Genomic DNA, 20,394 nt, shown 5'->3' with positions numbered 1-20,394 from the left:
CTATTAATAAATGATTGTTTGATGACTTTTTATTTGGAAAAACCCTGATTACATGCTCACCCAGATACTTACAGCAATGTGTGGTTCTTGGTTAAAGCACTACAAATAATGGTTCATCTACACATGACATTATAGTGACTGTGAACAGTATATATATACAGTCTGTAAGACGATGCTATTTTTTACAAAAAAGATATCTTAAAATCAGGATTTTTAAAAATAAATAAACACAAGTGCAAACTATGGTTGCGTGAGCGCCTTTGGACCTGCATGACAAGGGAAAAATCACAAAACACAAGGCTGAGGCACTGTATTGCTTCATTCTCTTCAACCATAAAACAATAAGGGAAAAATAGCTGAAAGCTTCCAACCACGATAAAGCAATCCCTCAGTGTATTGATCTCTCCAGTTCAGTGGAAGTACCATCAGCTTTACTGTCTAACGGCCATTTAGAAAATGAAACTGAAGTACCTTTAACACTGGCGTGAAATCTATTTGATGATTTAGTGAAAGTGACTTGTCAGACTCACACTTAATCCCTTCAAAAGAAAGGAGAGAGAGACAGAGGATGACATATTTTATGAATTCGGTGTACTTTTTTTTAAAACCACTTATGAAATTTTCATCTGCTAGTATTGAAGTAGAAAGGCATGTTTCAGTGCTACAGTGACTACAAATAGCCAGCCAGTGCATGGAAGATTTAGCAGAGTGCACCTGTGTGAGTCTGGATGTGCGTGGGATTCTGTGGATGTGTTTCAGAAAAGGCAAGAGTGGGAGTACTACATCTAGCCAGCAGAGTCAGTCTCCAAAGCAGGAATCCGAGTGATATTTCAGTAGCTCGCTTTCAGTGTATTCTGTTTTAACGGGTCAGTTCACCCAATTATGTAAAATTAAGTTACATAAAACTGGCTTTGTGTGTCCAGAATTTTAGATATCTGAATATTAGAGAGTGAGCAGAGATTACAGCAGCTCTATAAAGAGTGCTTTGACTTACATGCAAAACTCAACATGCTAACAATGACAAGGAAAGACTTCCAGATGCTCAAAAGCATTTCATAGGGGGTGCTTGTGCATCCATCCATACATCCTCTGCCTCCTCCGGGTAGGACTTGTCATCAGGTGATCCTATTCAGATGCCTGAACCCCCTCAACTGCCTCCTTTTGATGTGGAGTAGTAGTCCTCCAAGTCTGGCCTGAATAACTAAGCTCCTCCCCTTATTTCTAAGTGAGACCCATTTCTGCTGCTTGCATCAATTCCACAGGGTGGGAACAGCTACCATTAAGGGTTCCTCCCTTAATGGCATGTAAATGCTATAAATTCTTTCCTGATCAATCCGTGGGCATTAGAAAATGACAAAATATTTATGTATATTATTAGCTTCCGATTAAGAAAACTTTAGGTAAATGTGTTTTTATTTCCGTGCAGACATATTGTCAGTTTTCCACTTTAGATTAATAAGAAGCATTTGTTGCTCACGGACATGGAAGAAACTAGTTACCATCTTAAGAGTTAAAGTCAAAATAAAGCTGAGGTGGGTGTGTTTGTTTTTAATTTTGCAGGAATTCTGGCAAAAATTTAAACTCAGACCTGTTGCAGCTAGAGAGAAGGTGAGCCTCTCCATCACTTTTAGTTAGTCTCATCATTAAAACCAGAACTACCGCAGGTGTTCGAAATATAAGCAGCTGCATGTATTATTCAGCACCTTCCCACTGTCTATCAGAAAACTGACTAAGTGTTCCTTCCTAGACCCGTCCTGTGAGATCCAATCAAATTCACATTTAGCACTCTTGGCTTTTAGAAGCATGACGTACCTGAACGGCATAATTAAATGACTTTTTTCCCCCTAAAACTGCATTAGCCTTTTCCCCTTAATTTTTACATAATTAAATTAAAAAGAGTTCGCTTCTCGAAGAAAAACACTAATTTTTATAAAAATGAAGATGAATGCAGGTGACGTGGGAGCACTTGTTTTCAGTTCGGCAGGAATTCTGGCAAAAATTTTAATTCAGACTTGTTAAAGCTAGAAAGAATGTAAGCTTCGTCATCACCGTTTAATTTAATTTAATAACTGAAAGTCTTTAAATGTCACTGTTCAGTACTTACACAGAAGAGCCTCCAATCTGTCCGGTCATTTTAGCAATATCTCAAAATCTGGGCACGCAAAAGCAAAAGTACAGCACAGACAGTATAGAAGATGTTGCTGTGTAGTTTGGATGAACTAACCCTTTAAGTTATTTTTCTCTTCGTTCAAGCGTGAATCACCACTGTAAAGCACTACAGAGGTGTAGTGTTTGTGTAAAACTGTAGCTGTGATTAGAAATAGGTCAGTAGTGCCATGTTGCTGTTGTACAGTGGAAATATTTTTATGGGCTCCAGGTGACTGATCAACAGCCAGTCCTTGGCCCTGCTGGGCTCCTACTCATCTACCCTGTTGGCCAGCAGCTATCCAGACTACTCTTGGGGCCCTGGGGCTTTCATGACCATGCTGGCTCCTACCATGCCTGGATAACTCCGGTTCCTCCTCATTCCATCAGGTCCAAAAGGGGAGCCAGATCTACGCAGTCCACCCAGAGGCCCTAGCATGGGACCAGGGCTCATCGCTCTGCTTCCGGGGGCTCCAGCCACACCCAGACGCTTCACCTTGTCTACCAGGTTCAGATTGTGGACGGCCACGCTAACGTCTGTTTGGCTTTCACAGTCCCTGCCTCGCTGCCTGCCTCTCATCCCCCCTGTCACCTCCTTCAGGATGGAACGGGCTGGTTTGGAAGCCAGGAAGTTCTCATAAGAAGGACTCTTGAAGTCAAACCCAGCGGAGCTTGGCACAGCTGAAGCTCCCTGTCTTGTGGGAGAGTTTGGAGGGGTCGAGGGTCGCATAGGATCGGGATTAGGTGTTCGGTTGGGGGCAATGGAGGTGCTTAATAGGACTCCTCCGCTGCCCTGACCCTGCTCCAGGCCCTGGCTCTGGTGATACACAGCTGCTGAGATTCCTCTCTCCTGGAGAAGACGTACCAACCCCAGGGAGGTGCTGGTGGTGCGTGTAGCATCTCTGCACAGACATGAGACAAAATACACACATAATGTCCTTTCTTAGAGGAACAGTTCACACCAAACTCAAATGCATATAGTTTTACTGCTGATTATTTATCCAAATAAACAGCCAGCTATAACCAAGGAACTACACCTGTCAACCAAAGGAAGCATTCAGCCCGACAGAGAGGGAAGGCATTAATGCTTACAATACCACAAGTCTGTGATCTCATGCAGTTGAATGCAAACTTACTTTTTCTATGCACTCAATTAAATATGACATTATATAAAATATGAAATTAGCTAAAACAATCTTTTGATTTTACTTTGTCTTTTAAATAAAAAGGAAAATGTCAGAATATGCAGTTTCTTGCCTGAGGTTAGTTGAGGATTCAGAGGGCCTGAGACTGAGCCTGCGGGACGTGCAGGGAGTAGCAGCAGGAGTACCCAGCAGAGTGCTGGTCATCACACAGGAGGACGATGCAGGCACTGGGTTTAAACTGGAGGGAATGAGAAGATTTCATCTAGGTTAACAAAAAAATATAAATATATAAATCACACTTTCAGATGGTCTCATCATTAAAACCAGAACTACAGCGGGTGTTCAAAATATAAGCAGCTGCATGTATAATTCAGCACCTTCCCACTGTCTATCAGAAAACTGACTAAGTGTCCTGCCTAGACCCGTCCTGTGAGATCCAATCAAATTCAGAATGAGTGCACATTTAGCACTCTTTCGGCTTCTAGAAACATGATGCATCTGAACGGCGTATTTAAATGACTTTTTTTAAGAACTGCATTCGTTTTTTCCCACTTAATTTTTCTTGTCACTACAGTGTGTGAAGTGGCATTAAGTGCCGTTTTAACTTTCTAAAAGGGTGAGCTTCTCGAAGAAAAACATTTACTAATTTTTATAAAAATCAGAAAAAAGCAGAAAAGCTCAACTCTGCAGGAGTCAGTTATAGATAAATTTAGTCAGGGTCACTCTAAAAAGAAAAAAGATATTTCCATGTGCAACGATGTCCATGGCTCTGGGAAGCATTCAACAAGCCCCCGGCTCTGAGTAGAGTAGCATTAAAAGGTTATGCTGGGGAGGAGGTGGGTTACAAAGCAGCATGCAGATGTGCACCAGGTATAGGCAGGCTAAAGGAGCTTAAAGAGTGTGCCCATAGTGAGAACTGTTATCCTCATCACCTGCCTGAACTAACACTATGTGTGACTTTCGGTGGCTCGAATAATAACAAAGAGTCGACTCTGATCACAGACACTTAATGATGCCACTCACCTTGGCGTAACCCGCGTCTGCTCATCAGTTGGATGGAGGATCCGACAGGTTGTAAAGGTGTAAGTGGAGCTGGTGTGAGCCATGCATTTACCTGGGTAGTATGCAGCTGGAAGTCAAACACACACAGCCCGTCACTGTCAGTCACCACATTTTAGCCTTTTACACATGTTCAACAATGTGGAAGTATTTATGCACTATACTGCCAGAAGTGTTTGCTCACCTTCACACGCATATGAACTTGAGTGAAATCCATTCTTAATTATACTTTTGGCAGTATAATGTATTTAGAGTCAATGAAAATTTGCTATATGTCCTCACCCAGAGCATCGGTGTTGCTGAGGTGTGGTGATGGTGAGGGCGGAGAAGGTGGGGCCAGGGTGACTGAAGGCTGTACGAGGTTGGCGTCACTTGTACTGGAGGTGGGGGCCACTGCCGGTGAGGCAGAAGCTGAAGAGGTGGGAAGATTTTGGAAGTATTGCTCTCCTGGTTCATCCTCCTCAAAGCCGCCCCATGGGTACGCCTTAACACAAACAAAGAGCCATGCAGGGAAGGGAGAGGAGTGCTTTACAGGTGATAAGGTTTGATTCTCGTTACCAGAGGATGGGCCTACGTTTAAACCAATACAGCGGTACATGTAATCAACGGAGATGGTTTAGCGTGAACACAACAGATACACGCAGAGAAACCTCACACACAGACCTGCTCCAGCTCTAGTTCTAGAGGTCTGTAGCCCTTTGGCACAACTCCTGGCCTGGCGTCCAAGATCACACCCAGGTGAGGCTGGGCTAACTGCTGCCAGTGGTGCAGAGTGGCAGATCCTGGTGGAGAGAAGTGGATTTAACTTAATGTACTTAACTCCACCTGCACCATCTCCAAACACACAGACAAAAAAACATTTAGGGGAATATGAAACGTTTTCAACTGGCTGCTTTACCTTCAGCAGATGTTTTATACCTTAAATCTCCTGAAAATACTTGTTAGCATTTTAAAAGGCATTCCTACGTTAACAGGTTTTAAGAATTATATGTAACTGAGAAGTAACTAGCAGTAACAGCAACAAAACCGATATTGTGCACACACATATCTCAGAGTGTCAGCCAGTAATTCATGCAATTAAGAACAAAAAGTATTTTAGATCCTTTTCTCTAAAGAGCTCATCCATTCAATAAAAAAGTGAAGATGAAGCTAATACTATAAGTGAAGAGGATGGCAGAGAAAGGTGAATATCAAAAAGCTATGATTATCAGAGGAATGATATGAAAAGGAAATGAAATGGAGGAGCAAAGCAGAATGAAAATCTTTTTATTAAGACAGCCACATGGATTAATGGCAGAAAATAAACAGACAGCAAAGAGGTGACAGAGTGAGCAGTGAAAAAATGAAAAAGCTTAAAAAATTCTAAGTTACGAATGAATATGGACAGAACAACGTGTATAAATATATAAGAATACATATAAACAAATCCACAATATCAGGGCTTCTGCACGGGGGATAGATTCAGTTTAAATAAAGTATAAAATATTACCAGCAGAGGGCAGCACAGGCCAAAGGAACATGTTTTGAGTGGTTCTATTCTACTTAGCATTATTTTCTATTGCATACAGAGTATACCATTACATATCATAATAAACATAGCCAAAGTTTCATATAAAGACCTCAGAGTATGTGCAAATAATCCCTGAAGCTCGCGATTCAGACTTCTCTTAATGGCCAGCAAGAGCAGGTTTCCTTAATTTTGTCAACTTTGACAGCAGTGTTGCCAACTCCTCAGTAAGGAAAATCGCTATTGGTTGTCCTAAAAATCGCTAGAAGTCGCTAAATGACGTCATCACTTAATTAGCATAATTGGTGATGCTTATGTATTTGCAAACTATGTTGTAGGAGAGAGAAATAACATTGTGGAAGAGACATAAAGTCAGTAAAAAACAGCCTAAATGCATTTAGGATATATTTAGAACTACAAATTAAATTTCTTTTAGCAATTATTGTTTTTTTATTATGTCACAATTCCAACTCTCCTCCTTTATCCAGGCTTGGTACCGGCAAAAGTAACCCGAAATAGGCAGTCTGGCGGAGTTACTTTTTGTGTTTGTTTGTGTGTGTTTTTAAAGTAGTTTTAAACCTTGTGATCCACAAAAAGTAAGAGTAAAAGAAGAACCGACTGTTATAGTTAGGGCGGGAGCAGCGGCTTCATGCGCGATTCATTTGCAGTTTGGACGCGTAGGGGTGAACACAGTAGCGGTTTTTGATACGGGCGACACAGGCGGTTTGCCGGGGCGGCATCGTAGTGGGGCGGCATCACGGGCATCGGAAAAAAATAAAAATTTACTCGTACTCATGCTGCTCCGACATCATGCCAGCGCATATTGGGAATGGCATAGGCACCGATCGGTTTTCTATCGCCCGTTTGCTGGGAGTAAGGGCGCCCTCTGTTTGCGAGGTGCGCGGGTTGTTGCGGCACAGGGAGGAGAGGGCGGGGCGGCGGGGGATTCTCTGGCTGGCTGGAGCAGCATCTAATAACCAACTCGCAAAATAAAACAAAATAAAAACAAAACAACAAACACGAAAACACCAGACATTATGATACAGACTTAATAATATGCACCGATGTTTTTTCGAAATTCTATAAAGTGAGCGCGAGAGCCCTCGGTGCGCCTGCTTGCTGCTGAAGTCAAAGTAAACTTTATTGTCATCTCCGCTACATACAGTCCAGTATATAGAGAGACGAGCCGACGAGGCTCCAGTTACAGCAGTGCAAGTAAACAAACAATAAATATAAGAAGAGTAAGAAAATAAATATACACTCTAGGACCAGGGGTAAAGGGATCAATAACAATTTAAAATTTATAATTTACAGTTTGATGATTTAAAGTCTCACACACAACCCGTCGATAGGGGAGGGGGACCGGCTGCTTCCAAATAGAGCACATTTCATTCATAATGTTGTAAATCCAAGCCCCTTATCTATTCATGATTTGAATCCTGGGTTGTGTGAAATCCCAGAAATAAACCTTAGACAAAGTGAATCTGTGAACTAAGGTGTAGGTCTGTTAGGTTATGTTGTGGTGATCCTCGGGTTGGGGGATGGGTGTTCATACTGGAGTGCAAAATTAAAAACAATGGAAGATGGACAAGAAAGTTCAAAGCCATCAGGTCCTCAGTTTAGAAAAAATAGAAAAGAAGATGAGGAGAAACGAGCAAATGATACAGGTAAGCAGATGTGTCATTGGATAATGGCAGGTCATCCTGAAACAATCAGAATACTTTATTAATCCCTAAGGAAATTATGTGTGTTACAGTTGGTCCAAGAAGAAATAGTAGCAGTAACAGACTAAACTCCAAACAATACATTATGTTACAGATTTTAATATTAATTAGTCATTGTCAATTGTTGATTCTTCCTGTTCTCATTGTATGACGAATTATGATGGCTGTTTGGTAGCCGTTTGCATACAATGCATACTCTCTCTCTCTTCATATATGTGTGTGTGTGTGTGTGTGTTTCTCTGGCCAGAGGGAGTATTCGCCCAGGGCGCCAAACAGGCTAGGGCCGCAACTGGGTGAACATGTCCTGTTTTGACAGCAGCTGGGGGCGACTTCTGCGTGAGGACGATCCGCCGCCTATGAGCGCTTTGGCACGGGTTGCTTTTTAGAAAAAAAGTCGCTAAGGGGATCTGAAAACTTACTAAATATAGCGACAAACTCGCTAAGTTGGCAACACTGTTTGTCAGTAGAGTTAAACCTTCTGTTTGCGAGGGACAACCAATCAGAAAACACGCGCCTTAAAAAGAACAGGCAGGAAGCCACAACAGTCCGATTCTGACAACGGTACCAAGGTTCAGTAAAGATAAATAAGGTTAGTTTGAACTGTGAATCATATAAAACTAATCTAGCACAGAGTCCAGTAATAAATATTTGGCACTGATCTGGAAATGAGCATAATCTTCTTTAAGGTTAAATCTAAGACACCAGCTCCTTAATTGTACATGCTGACTGAATACTACTGTGACTCTATCACACTGTATAGACCTAAGGTCTGCCTGTTTCCCCTTTTAGCCCCCGATCAGTTCATGAGCAGCAGCCAGTGATTTGGATAGACTCCGTCTTACTTCCTCCGTGTAGTGCATGAGTGCTCAAAGCCACCCTCTGGGCTGGGTTTCTTTGTAATAGCTGTGTGGAGATGCAAAGCTGCCAGACTTGTGATGATGCATCAGAGACCAGAAAGAGTTGAAGAGCATCAGAGACAGGGGCCTCTCTGTCCACTCTTGCGCACTCCTCATCTTCTTGCTGCCGGCTCGGTCTCTAGCCCACCTCCTTCCCCTCTCCCTCTCTATTCCAGCTCCAGTCTTCCTCGTCCATCCCCACACTCTCTCCCTTTCCCCTTGACTGCCATCTTGCCTCCTCTCCCCCTCTGTTCCCCAGCCCTGCCTGCTCCCTTTTTTTGCCCCGGCCCCTCGGTGCCTCTCTCCTTCCAGGTTCCTCCCTGCCTTGCCGTTCGTTCCGTGCTCCCTTTCTACCTCACCTTCGAGTGGTTTGACGATCTGAAGCTTGTCGGGGAGGTAGGGCCCTCGCGAGGCCCAGAGGTGGAGGTTTCCGAGGGACATGATGCTTTCGGATGGGGTTAAGAGACTCTCCTGGCTGAGGGCATCGTGGAGTCCAGGGTGCCCTCCCCGCCGTCGCTCTCGCTCCTCTTCAAAGAAGCGCCTTTCACTTAAATTGTTTTGTCGGCGCAAAGACAGGCGACGCAGAGCAAGCCGCAAGTCCTCTGCCCCACTTGCCTTCTTCTCCTGGCCCTCTGTGCTGTTGACAGAGCAGAGTTAAAACAAAAATCAATCAAATGTTTTAAAATAAAATCATTCTTGAGAAAACTGAGTTTGATTCATACAGATGACAGCAGCTTATCTCGGTCTTACCTGTCCTGATTGGATGCCGTCTCCATTAGGATGCTCTGCGTTCGGTTATCAAGGACTACACTTTCTCCACTAAGGTCACCTCCAAATATGCTGGAGTGGGGTGTGGAGAGACCACTCGATTGGGGTGACGTTCGAGCTGACAGGGACTGGTTAGAACCCGGGATGTTGGAGTTGGTTGGAGTCAGAGAACGCTGACGAACTGTCTGGTTAACATTTTTGACCGTCTCAAATACACGTTTCCGATGGACCCTGCACAAAGTCAAACATAGTATTATACTGATGCTCTTCAACAGTGGTTCACAAACCTTTTTACCTAAGTTACTCCCAAAGATGGACTCAAGAACGCTTCACCAAGGTTACATTTATTTGAACTCTTAACATTAAACAAATCCCAACTTTAAGTCGAGTGTTTAAAGCGACTAACAATCAGAGTGAAGAACACCATCCACCATAGCCATGTGAAAAAGAAAGTTTTCTTGTGACACTATGGAGTTCTGTGAAAAACTAATACTCCATGTAGCTTATAGAACCATCAGTAATAACCTGAAGCGATTGTTTTCTCTAGGACTTAAGCCATCTCTCACATTGTTGTGGAGGAATTTTGGTCCACTCTTCTTTACAATGTTGCTTCAGTTTATTGAGGTTTCCAGGCATTCATTTGTGCACAGGTCTCTTAAGGTCTTGCAACATAACTCAGTAGAGTTGAGGTCTGGACATTGACTGGATCATTACAAAACCTTGATTCTTTTCTTTTTCATGCTTTTGCACAGTTGTTGCTGTGCTTGGGATCATTGTCACTAATGCTAAGATTTAGCTGTCAGACAGATGGCTGTGAATTATGACCAGAAGTCTCCAGAAAGCAGTGGAGTCCAAGAAGTAGCTTTCGATTTTTGTGCAGTTTCTTAAGCATTGCATGGTTTGAACTTTGGGTGATTTTTTTTGGACGCCCACAACTAGGAAGACTGTAGTACTATGTTAACACATACCCGAATGCTACAGACCAGGAAACTGCCAAAAGAGAGATACCCACACTTGCTGATGATCAGTTAATCAAGTGCATTTGATTATAAGCACCTGGCTGCAACTTACCCTTTTAACATGGTGTGCTTAGTTTTTCACAGAACTTCATGACAGCTAATAGACAGTAGTGTCCATTATTAGCGATTTAATAAGCAATTTCTGTATGATTACCATTCATCAGTTACACTTCATTTCATTACACTTTACATTTTAACCAGTCTTTTCCTAGTTTAAGCTACTACTTTATTATAAGTGTATTCATTAGGTTTTGTTACTATTTTTTTTAACAATTTAACTATTATAGCTATCAATTTTAGCTAGAATGATATTTAGCAGTTTAGCTAATCCTCTCCTCTTGTATCAGATCTGGTATTTAGCACAAATTAACAGTGTCTGTGTATTTTAGCTATACAGCTTGCTAAATAAAAGTCTGCTAGCATTAGCTGATAATTTAATACGCCACCTGTTCATCCAGACATGGTAACTTCAGGCTTCTAAAAAAGAACATGACAGTGGCTACAATGCTAATGCTAAAGCTAAACATTTCCAAAAGTCCAAACTCAGTAGGTGAGGTCACAGTGGTTACATTCCTCTCCTATACACTGTATTCATAACTTAGACTAGATACTATGCTTATGTACAGTGGCGGTGCTAGCCTGTTTGGCGCCCCGGGCGAACACTCCCTCTGGATTTCGCACAACCCAGGATTCAAATCATGAATAGATAAGGGGCTTGGATTTACAATATTATGAATGAAATGTGCTCTATTTTGCAAGTTGGTTATTAGATGCTGCTCCAGCCAGCCAGAGAATCCCCCGCCGCCCCGCCCTCTCCTTCCTGTGCCGCAAGCAGCAGGCGCACCTCGCAAACGGAGGGCGCCCTTACTCCCAGCAAATGGGCGATAGAAAACCGATCGGTGCCTATGCCATTCCCAATATGCGCTGGCTGATGTCGGGGCAGCGTGAGTACGCCCCCCACCATGATGCCGCCCGGGACAACTGCCCGTGTCGCCTGTATCAAAAACCGCTACTGCTTATGTATACTTTTAGAAAAAGTTTTGAAAAGACTTTTAGTGAGCTATGCTGGCTAGTTTATCAGTTTTTTTGACAATTACTTATGCATTTACTTTTCACCGTAGTATATTTATTTTGGCTATTTCTACTGTCTGTCCATTACTTATTGCCAACTCTTTTGATCAAACAATTCCAAAACCTGTTCCCATGTTTGGAAATTGGCATCTAGTATGCATGCATGAATACCTACTTCTGTTCTTCACACTCTGGGTCATCAAGACTCAGCTCCTTCCTCATCGTTCCCTCAATCTCAGCTGCCAGAGAGTCCTGCAACATATAAACTTTTAAGAGGGGAAGACAATGCCTACAAGCAAAGAGAGGCACACACACTTTTACAGTAACTCACCATCGGGTACAGTCCCAGCGGGTGATAGCGGCGTGGGGTTCCTGCAGGGTAGTTTCTGTTTCTCAGGTTCTTCAGCTCCTCCTGAGCTTCATGCAACATCTCAATGCACTCTGAGTACTTCTCTTCTAACTCCTGGAGCTGTTGTATTGTAAACACAGCAATTAAACTCACATTCACAGTATTTAGGGAACAAACTGTGATTGGGGACAAGCTTGGAAAGCAAAGAGAAGTTACCTCTGCTGTGAGCTGCCTTTGGGCATCTTTAGCTGCCAGCAGGTGTTGAGAGAGCTCCTCATTTTCCACTGCATACTAGACACACAAATGCAGCTTTGACTGAGCAAACAGCTAAACAGGACAAGACCAGTAAAAATATAACCAGTCAAAGTATATACCTGTGTGCTTATATACTCACAGATTTGGCTTTCTTTTGCAGATCTACTATCTGAGAGAGGAGGTGTGTGATCTCTTCTTGCTGTCGTGATGCGTCTTCAGTCTTACGGGCCAGTTCCTCCGCTATGGCAGAAATCTGAAGACTGGACAACCCTTAAAGTTTGACAGGGAGTTCAAAAAGAGCACAGAGAAAAATCGACCGGTAAATTGAGTGTTTCGCTTTTACACTCAGCTCCCTCTTCACCACAACAGACCGGTACAGCGTCCGCATCACTGCGGCCGCCGCACCAATCCGTCTGTCGATCTCCCGCTCCCTTCACTCGTGAACAAGACCCCGAGATACTTAAACTCCTCCACTTGGGGCAGGAACTTGTCCCTGACCTGGAGTGGGCACTCCACCCTTCCACAAAAAAAAACATTTTTTCACTATATATTTTTCAGCCTGTTGTCTGCTCTTCAAAAATGTTGATTAAATCCAATTAAAAATTAGATAAAGTTGTAACAGAATATGATTCTAAATGAGTTGCGTCATTGCCATAGACAATATAAAAGGTTGATGTAGCTACCATGACATCACTCAATGATTTCTGAAGTACTGCTTTGACGATGCATTTTCGCTGTTACTTTATTGCAAAGCCGCAGATGTGATGAAGAAGAAAGAGTCTCACTATGAAACAACAAACTCGAACTACTACCAACTACTTGACAAGATGTGACAAAATGTGAAAATGATCAGCTATTGAACTTGGAGTTTGTTACCAAAGATAACCCTTCACAGACTTAACTTTTTATCCAGCATGATCCAAACCAAGTCAAACTCAGCAGGAAAGTGTTTAAAGAGGTCAAGTCATAAAGCCATTTTCTCGTAGACTTTTGGGACAGTTACATATAGGACTGGGAGTCTACCACAGCTTTTGCCATCCAGTAGAATCCAGATTTAAGGCACTTCCACTCTGGCTTCAATATTCTGCCCTGGAAGCTGCAGCCATATTATATACTGTAGAGTGATTGCATTGTGTTTTTATTCAAATATTACACAGCATGCAAACTCTCGGAGGGAGTTGTGTAAAGAAAAACAGGCAATTTCACACACAGAAGCTCCAAAAAAGAAATTGGTGGCAAGACAAAACTCACTGAGCTCTTTGACACAGTCGTTCACAAGCTGCTGCTCCTTTTCTTCATAAGTTTCGGTCTCTGACTTTAGATGGTTAGCCTGCGAGTAGACGTCCATAATTACACAAAATATCTGAGCCGTTTCGGTAACTCACCTCCCGTGTTTTCCTCAATACTGCGTGTGATACCTCTGAGCGGAGTGACAGGTTCTCCTCTTCCAGCTCTTTGAGTTTCTTTTGGAGCGTGTCGCTCACAAAGCCTCCTGAAGCAGTTTCCACTTTGCTTTTTTTACCCCTTCAGGAGACAAACACAAATTTTATCATGGAATTTACAGCCAGTACAAGTGAGGTTATATTTTTACACCTGTGAAATGGTAACAGTATTCACACATTTTAGGAGTGACATTAAGAAAGGAAACTAACGTTGGGGAGCTGCTGGATTCATCCTCGATCTCTTCAGCTGCATTGGTGTAAAACTGCAGCAGCTCATCCTTGAGGTTCAGCTCATGGTGCAGCTGGGCAACCTGCAGGAGGACAGGTACTGTTCAACACCTGTAGCACCAAAACATTTTTTCCTGGTCTAAATTTCTGTGAGGCATACCTCCTCTGTGATTTGTCCCACTTGTTCCTCCAAATACTCCTTCTGCTCTGTGAGAGTCCGGTTCTTCTTAAGGAGCGACTGGCCAATCTTTGCAGCAAGCTCCAGATCTCTCTCTTTCTATTGGTTGCAATGTAGGAGAAGCAAACAGAGGAGAGGAACATCTCATTATCATTTGGTCTGATTAAAAAAAGAAAAGCTTCAATTTACCCTCATAGAACTGGCAAAATTAAAATACCTCACCTCTTCCAACAAACGTGTGACAGCATCAATGTCATTGTAGGTTTTCGTCATCTGGCCCACTCTGTCTGCACATAGCACTGTGGAAAAAACAAAAAAAGAAAACCCAACCGAACATCAAAACACCGAATGACCTTCTGGTCATCCCATCACTTGAGTTGTGATCTGCAAACATGTGTGACTGCATGCAAAAACGGCCCCATTATGTAACACAAAGAGTATTTATACACTCAGAGGAAGTGGATGTACCACGTATAGCGTGCAACACTTCCATCACCACTGTTTGGAAATGCACGAGCAGGCGTTAAAGGGGAAAGGGTCGTGTTCCATGGCGCACAACGTGTGGCTCTGCTGCCGCGGGGTTGGCAGCAATTATTGACTTCAGAGCTCGAATCGATAACGTGCTGCACAAAGTTATCGAATCCATTATGGTAAGCCTCTGTAATCCTGTTGGTACTCTAAACAACACAAAAACTTCCCATTTCTGAAAGCAAATTTAGGTGATGGCACTGAAATAGTGATCAGCGCTGGTTTACAGGGGTACAACAGATAGCCGTGGAAATTAGACAGGAGACATGCGTCATCTTAGTGAGGCGAACTAACTAAGAAACAAACACCGGAGCAAAACTATCAGCAAGAAATAATACAGCTTTTCTGCATTACTGGAGCTCTGAAATGATGAGACTGCAGCCTGTAATCCACCGCAGTCAGGAAGCAAAGAGGAACAACGATATTCAACAAAAATCAGAGTGCTGAAAAGAAACTAATATCCCAATCATTTGATCGCATCTTAACATTGAGCAGTCCTCCGGCCCACACTCATCCCTTTCTAATCTTTGCTCTTGCTGTCCGTATCCTCCACTTGCCTTGATAACAATCGACCGCTGGTCCAAAACACTGATCCATTTGCTTTCTGTCTCTCTCATGCCACTGCTCAGCTACTGTATCACAGGCTCACAGACTATATTACCCTCCACCCACACGGACGTCCCTGTGTTGGTGGAGCGAGAACATGGTAGGCGGAGAGATGAGAGAGAGCGTGTGTGCATCCGTTTTGGTTCCACAGCTGCGGAGGTGAAGTGGAAGTTGTGTTATGATTGGACAGGCGAGGATGCATTATCCAGGACAGAGTCAATAGAAGTGACTCCCACTTCTCTCATTTTCACCTTTCTTTCATTACCTCACTTCCTCTGTCTTCTGACTCATTCTTTAGCACCGCTGCTAACACAATAGACTGGCAACCTGTAATCAAACTTCCTCAGCAATTAAACAACTTAGCTGTATGCTAAGATGTCAAAGCTGAAATCATCTGAGCAAAGATCAGGGATGAGTCTATCTGAACTGTAAAAACTCAATCTTAGAAATTATAACTCTACCAATCAATCTCAGATACGCACAAAATAAATGAAGAAAAAAATTCAACAATGTTTCAGACAACATCCTTCACGTGACACGATCTAACGTCTCAGTAAGCCAGTCAGATTCTTCCTCTTTTCATTAGATGACCTAAATTCTTCTTCACATCTTTCCATCGTGCAAGTTTTCCATGTGGGTCAAGGAAAAAGTCATTTGCAAAAGCCATAGGAGAGATTTTACCAACTATACAACCCCAATTCCCAAAGTATTAAGTAAGTGAAAATATGAATAAAAAGATAATGCAGCGATTTCCAAATCTCATAAACCCATATTTTATCCACAAGAGAACACAGATAGCAGAAAAAATGAAATGTTTAAACTTAACTTAAATTTATCATTGATTTGCAGATCAGTGCATTCTGCCTTTATTCACATTTTACACGCCGTATTTTCGTTTTGTCCACTTTTTCAAACTGGGTTATTAGAGACAACCATGTGGACAGAAGCTGAAATACCAGCTTTATCCATACAGGACAAAGACAGACGAGACTAGATTAGAATAGAAAACAAACAACCCAAATCTAACATTAACATCTTATTGAAGATCACTCTACTCAAATGTATCTGATCTTCAAAATGTCAATCACATCGTGTTGTGTCACGCCCACCAGCTGCACGTCCTCCTTCATCTGCATCTTGATGATCAGCATGTTTGATTTTGCACAGATTTTATGGCGGACGCTTGGTGGCTCGGGTTATACTTTATAAACAGATGCCATCAAAGATTCAAAGAACAATGTAATGCGACGACAGCAAGAGTTAATATTGTTTAATATTGCACATTAATCTTTAATGTGAGAAAGCCTCTGCAGAAAGCGCTGTCCTTACTCCATAAACCTCTTCTGCCTACTCATAAAGCAGCGAATTAAGCAGAGTGCTGATATGATATACGGGGAGCGCAGCAATTATCCAGAATAAACAAAGATGCATTCATGTTTCAGGGCCAAACAGAAATAAAGGGCTTGGTATCCAAATGTTTTTATGGCTTAACTTTGAGCATTAAGTCAAACAGATTCATAAAAGACATCAAAGAGCTATTCGAAACCTGTCTTGTTCATCTATGTAGGAGGGGTTCTCAGAGGATTTTAAGGGAAAGACCCATAAAGGCAAGTAGAACACCCGAGTACCTCTTTATAACATCTACCCCATTTGAGTGCATGTCGACTACAATTTGTACTTTTTGCTGTCATTAAAATTATTTGTATTCTAAAGCTTTTCAACTGAAACACTTCTGCAATTTTAATATTGATAAACCATGTTTCAGTTTTAATCCTGCAGTTATAACCTGAAACCTTTAAGTAGAGAGTTCTATTATCATTGCCTTCGGCAGCTTTTCCTTCTTGCTTTCAGTCTGTCTCGGTGTGAAACATTTAAAGTACTGATCGCGCAGACTTACAGAAGTATTTTAGTGTCTCTTCGATCTGCTCGGTGGTCAGGTCGAGCCTGGCCTCAGGAGCGACGAGGGGCGTGTGGAGCCAGTCGTCATGGTCGTAGCCGTAGACGGTGTCAGCCCGCAAGCGGTACACCGGCAGCTGCTCCTCCAGAAGACTGATGATCTCAAACTCCGGCAGGTCAGTGCTGTTACAGACATCTGAACATTAGAGGGAGAGAGAGAGAGAGAGGGGATGAGGGTGGATGAGACGGGTGGGTTTTTTCTCATTCCCTGCGTGACCACAGCGAGTCAGGTTTGTGATGGCCGACATTAAATCTGATCAAACATTTGAAAGGCAAGTTTACGTTTAATCAGAGACAAAAAATATTCTGCTAAAATAAAATTAGATAACTCTTCACAAGACTCTTTTTTTTTTGGTAAGAGGACCTGTTTTAAACACAGCCAATGTTTCAAATAAAGACATCAGACAGCACACGGCTCTGGCCCCTGGACACCTGTGGGTTCAAAGCTAATGTTTACGCGGAGCAGCCAATCAGGTGAAAGCCGGCTTAAAGGAAGCTGAGGGGCTACACCAGTAGCACAGGATTGTCTTGATCTGTCAATCATGCAAAGCTACTCTAGTAGAGTCCATGAATGAAACTATGGAGCTGGAATTTAACATAACACGTCCTATTTAATGTGAAATATTTTGAAAAACAAGCAATACTGTACTTTAAAAACAAAAAGAAACACTTGTGCATTTTAACTTAATTATGACTGCAAGCTTAGAATGGTAAAAGACTAGTTTCACCAACTGGTATCACTTTACTTTGATTGCATGGCTACATCCATGTGCAAATTGTGGAAAAGTAACTTTTATTTTGAAAAATTACGTTTGGAATTGCACATATAAAATTGCGTTTTTTAAGAAGAAGAAGAAGAAGAAGAAGAAGAAGAAGAAAAAGCAATACTTTATTAATAAAACTATTTAAAAAAAGATTTATTAGAATAGTAATTTCAACACTGTCACCAGACGGTGAGCTGCATACTCAAAATTTTGTTGCTATATTTGGATTTTTGGATGATCTGAGTTCTTCTGCACCTGTGATGGTTTCGGCGTCCCTGCAGTCGGGAGGCTCCGGACGTGTCTCGGGCTGGTTGTACTCGCCCTCGCTCACATACTGCTCCTCGTGGTTGTGCCGCCGGTCGGGCTCAGGCTCTGACTCTGGGTCCTGGGACAAGGAGGGGGCTGGGGAGGCCAGCTTGGCTCACCTCTCGCTAGCGGAGAGAGACGGGGGCCATGGAGCCGGAGCTCCACTGTTGTAACGGTGACACGGGACAGACGATAGACAGCAGACACAGACACCTGCAGGGGACAGAAGAGAGGAGAAGGAGAGACCTTTACTTTTTCTGCTGCTGTGATCCAAAGTCCACTTCAATCAGTGTGTCTCTCTTTCCCTACAGACTCTTTACCACAAGTGCTGCTGTTGACTCTGCAAAGTGCTTCCTGCCAACAAGCTGCATAAAACCACAGCCTACCCACTGCAGACACCAGGTTTCATAAGTTGCAAGACTTAAATAAAAACAGACGGTGGTTGGAGGGGAACATTTATGCTTTTCTCCATTTCCTGTCATATATACAGTACAGTAGTGGATGCCCATATGAAACATGGCCAAAGTTTCAAATCATGAGCTCAGGATATGTGCAAATAATGTCTGTGGGTCAAAAGAGTGGGCTTCAGACCTCTAAACTCTCCATTTCTAACACTTTTCCTAACATCTCCAGTTGATGTCAGTGAGAGTGGACATCTCTGGGACAATCATCACAGGCATCCAGCTCTGGCTTGAATCACATAAGCTCCACCCACCTGCTTTTAAACCTTCTGTTTGTGAGGGATAGCCAACAGGAAGAAAAATGGTGCAAAGGCCTTGTAAGAGCTGTAAATCATGCAGATCTACTCCAGCAGACTCCAAATGAATAAAAATAAAATATGGAGCTGGAAATGAGCATAAGAGGTCCCCTGTGCAGCTCTTTATAAAGACATTATACCGAAGAAGAGAAGAAAGAGTGTTCTACCTAATAGATCCAGTAACTTTAAATTAAAAGGACAAACCTTTTAGCTTCAGCCTATTCCAGCTGACCTCACAGTCACCTTAGACGGCCTCTTTCGCAGTCACACACTGTACTGGGATCCCTGTCTGAAATAAACACACCGGTGCTCATTCACGGTGACCTTGTATATTTCAGTTTGCATCCTGCAGGGATCAGCGTGTCAAGGCAGGGTAAAAACACACACAAGCCAGATGAAACAAATTCACCTGAGCTCCAGATCAAACAGCCGGTGCTGCAGCTCTGAACAAAAATAGAGCCTCACTAAAAGTCTCTGTGAATATGCATGAGTGTTTGTGTGAGCCAGTTGCATGAATAGCCGGTTACCTCTCTTAAGAGAGACATGTCGGTGCAGAAAGTGTATGTATAAAGGGAGGGACACACGGGCAAGCACGGGTCTCTGTCATCACTGTAGCTGCAGTGCAACCTTGGAACGTCTTTCCCATTGCAGCAGTCTGAAAGCTGAACTCACACTGCTCAATGTGACAGCAGCATCTTATGGGAATTTATCTATTTTTAAAAACCTCACCACATACTCTGTGGGTGAAAGATGACTTCAGATATGAACTGACAACACACACATGCACCACATGCAGATTTGGGATTAAAACAACACATTAAAGCTGCAATCCCGTGCTGACGAGGATAAACGTGAGGTGCTTATTGGATGTCCTGCAGGCCCAGATATTACAACTGTCCCGCAATGAACGCTAACAGCTGCTCCTGCTGATTGTGCTGCAGTAAATAGGCCAGGGTTCATTCAAGCGTGGGGCATACACAATGCCATGTCTGAGGGCGTGGCTTCATCTACATCAGCACCCGTCACGGATGCGAATCTGTGTTTTTGCAAATCGTGTCACCGTACAAGTATGACAGTAAGTACCAGGACCTGATCAGTTGACCTTATGATGCACGGCATCGCCATTAAAAGCATTTAATCGTGACAGCAGTGCATCTGCCACTACACGGACACTCACGGTGACGGATCCAAGCACGGTTCCTTGTCCGTAATCCAGAGAGGACTCGGGTGAAGCTGAGCAATCCTGCAGCTAGGAAATGTTTAGACAGTGAAAATGTTTCCAGGATGGGCAGCCGAAGACGGTGTCTGCCACACAGTCCTCGGTCAGGCCGGGCTGAAGCGCCGTGACGGGGGATTTGCGCGGTCTGGACTCTCGTTCCTCAGCGCAGACACCTCTGGATGATCAAGATCACCTTAGACCGCTGTCCCGACTCGCTCCTGACCTGGTCCACTGCTCCAGCCTTTCAGCCATCTCCCTCTGTCTCTCTGTTCTCTCACTTTCCCTGCGATCAACCTCCCTCGCCACTGTCACACCACACTGCATTAGAATAATAGAACTTCTGGCCGAGACCTTCAAAATAAAATCTCTATTCCCTAACAGCTTTAAAAAAAACGTGGATGCATATTTTGCACCGTAGTAAGTATGCTGTTATCACGCGCCTGTAGAATACAGTGAAAGTGCACAATGATCA

General features: G+C 43.0%; 1 protein-coding gene across 2 annotated transcripts; it reads right to left on the bottom strand.

The window, feature by feature from the left end:
• Positions 1–11: 11 nt before the first annotated feature.
• Positions 12–20,320, bottom strand: trak1b (trafficking protein, kinesin binding 1b). Of its 2 annotated transcripts, none has more exons than XM_026155620.2 (19): positions 19,881–20,320; positions 17,896–18,159; positions 16,818–17,012; positions 14,009–14,085; positions 13,769–13,885; positions 13,591–13,691; positions 13,357–13,462; positions 13,190–13,268; positions 12,078–12,208; positions 11,900–11,974; positions 11,666–11,803; positions 11,510–11,586; positions 9,227–9,475; positions 8,836–9,113; positions 5,013–5,131; positions 4,632–4,833; positions 4,314–4,419; positions 3,403–3,528; positions 12–3,047 (listed from the first exon to the last, which is right to left on the bottom strand). In XM_026155620.2, exons 4-19 carry the CDS (start codon positions 14,057–14,059, stop codon positions 2,453–2,455), a joined length of 2,550 nt encoding a protein of 849 aa, XP_026011405.1. In that variant the 5' UTR covers positions 14,060–14,085; positions 16,818–17,012; positions 17,896–18,159; positions 19,881–20,320; the 3' UTR covers positions 12–2,452. The 2 variants fall into 2 exon arrangements, with proteins under 2 accessions (XP_026011405.1, XP_080152621.1); XM_080296495.1 differs by lacking the exon at positions 19,881–20,320 and adding an exon at positions 18,908–19,037.
• Positions 20,321–20,394: the final 74 nt, after the last annotated feature.

This window comes from Astatotilapia calliptera, chromosome 22 (genome assembly GCF_964374335.1).
Source record: "Astatotilapia calliptera chromosome 22, fAstCal68.1, whole genome shotgun sequence".
NCBI lineage: Eukaryota > Metazoa > Chordata > Actinopteri > Cichliformes > Cichlidae > Astatotilapia > Astatotilapia calliptera.
The sequence above is the reverse complement of the archived record's forward strand: the minus strand, read 5'-3'. Positions and strand labels throughout refer to the sequence as shown.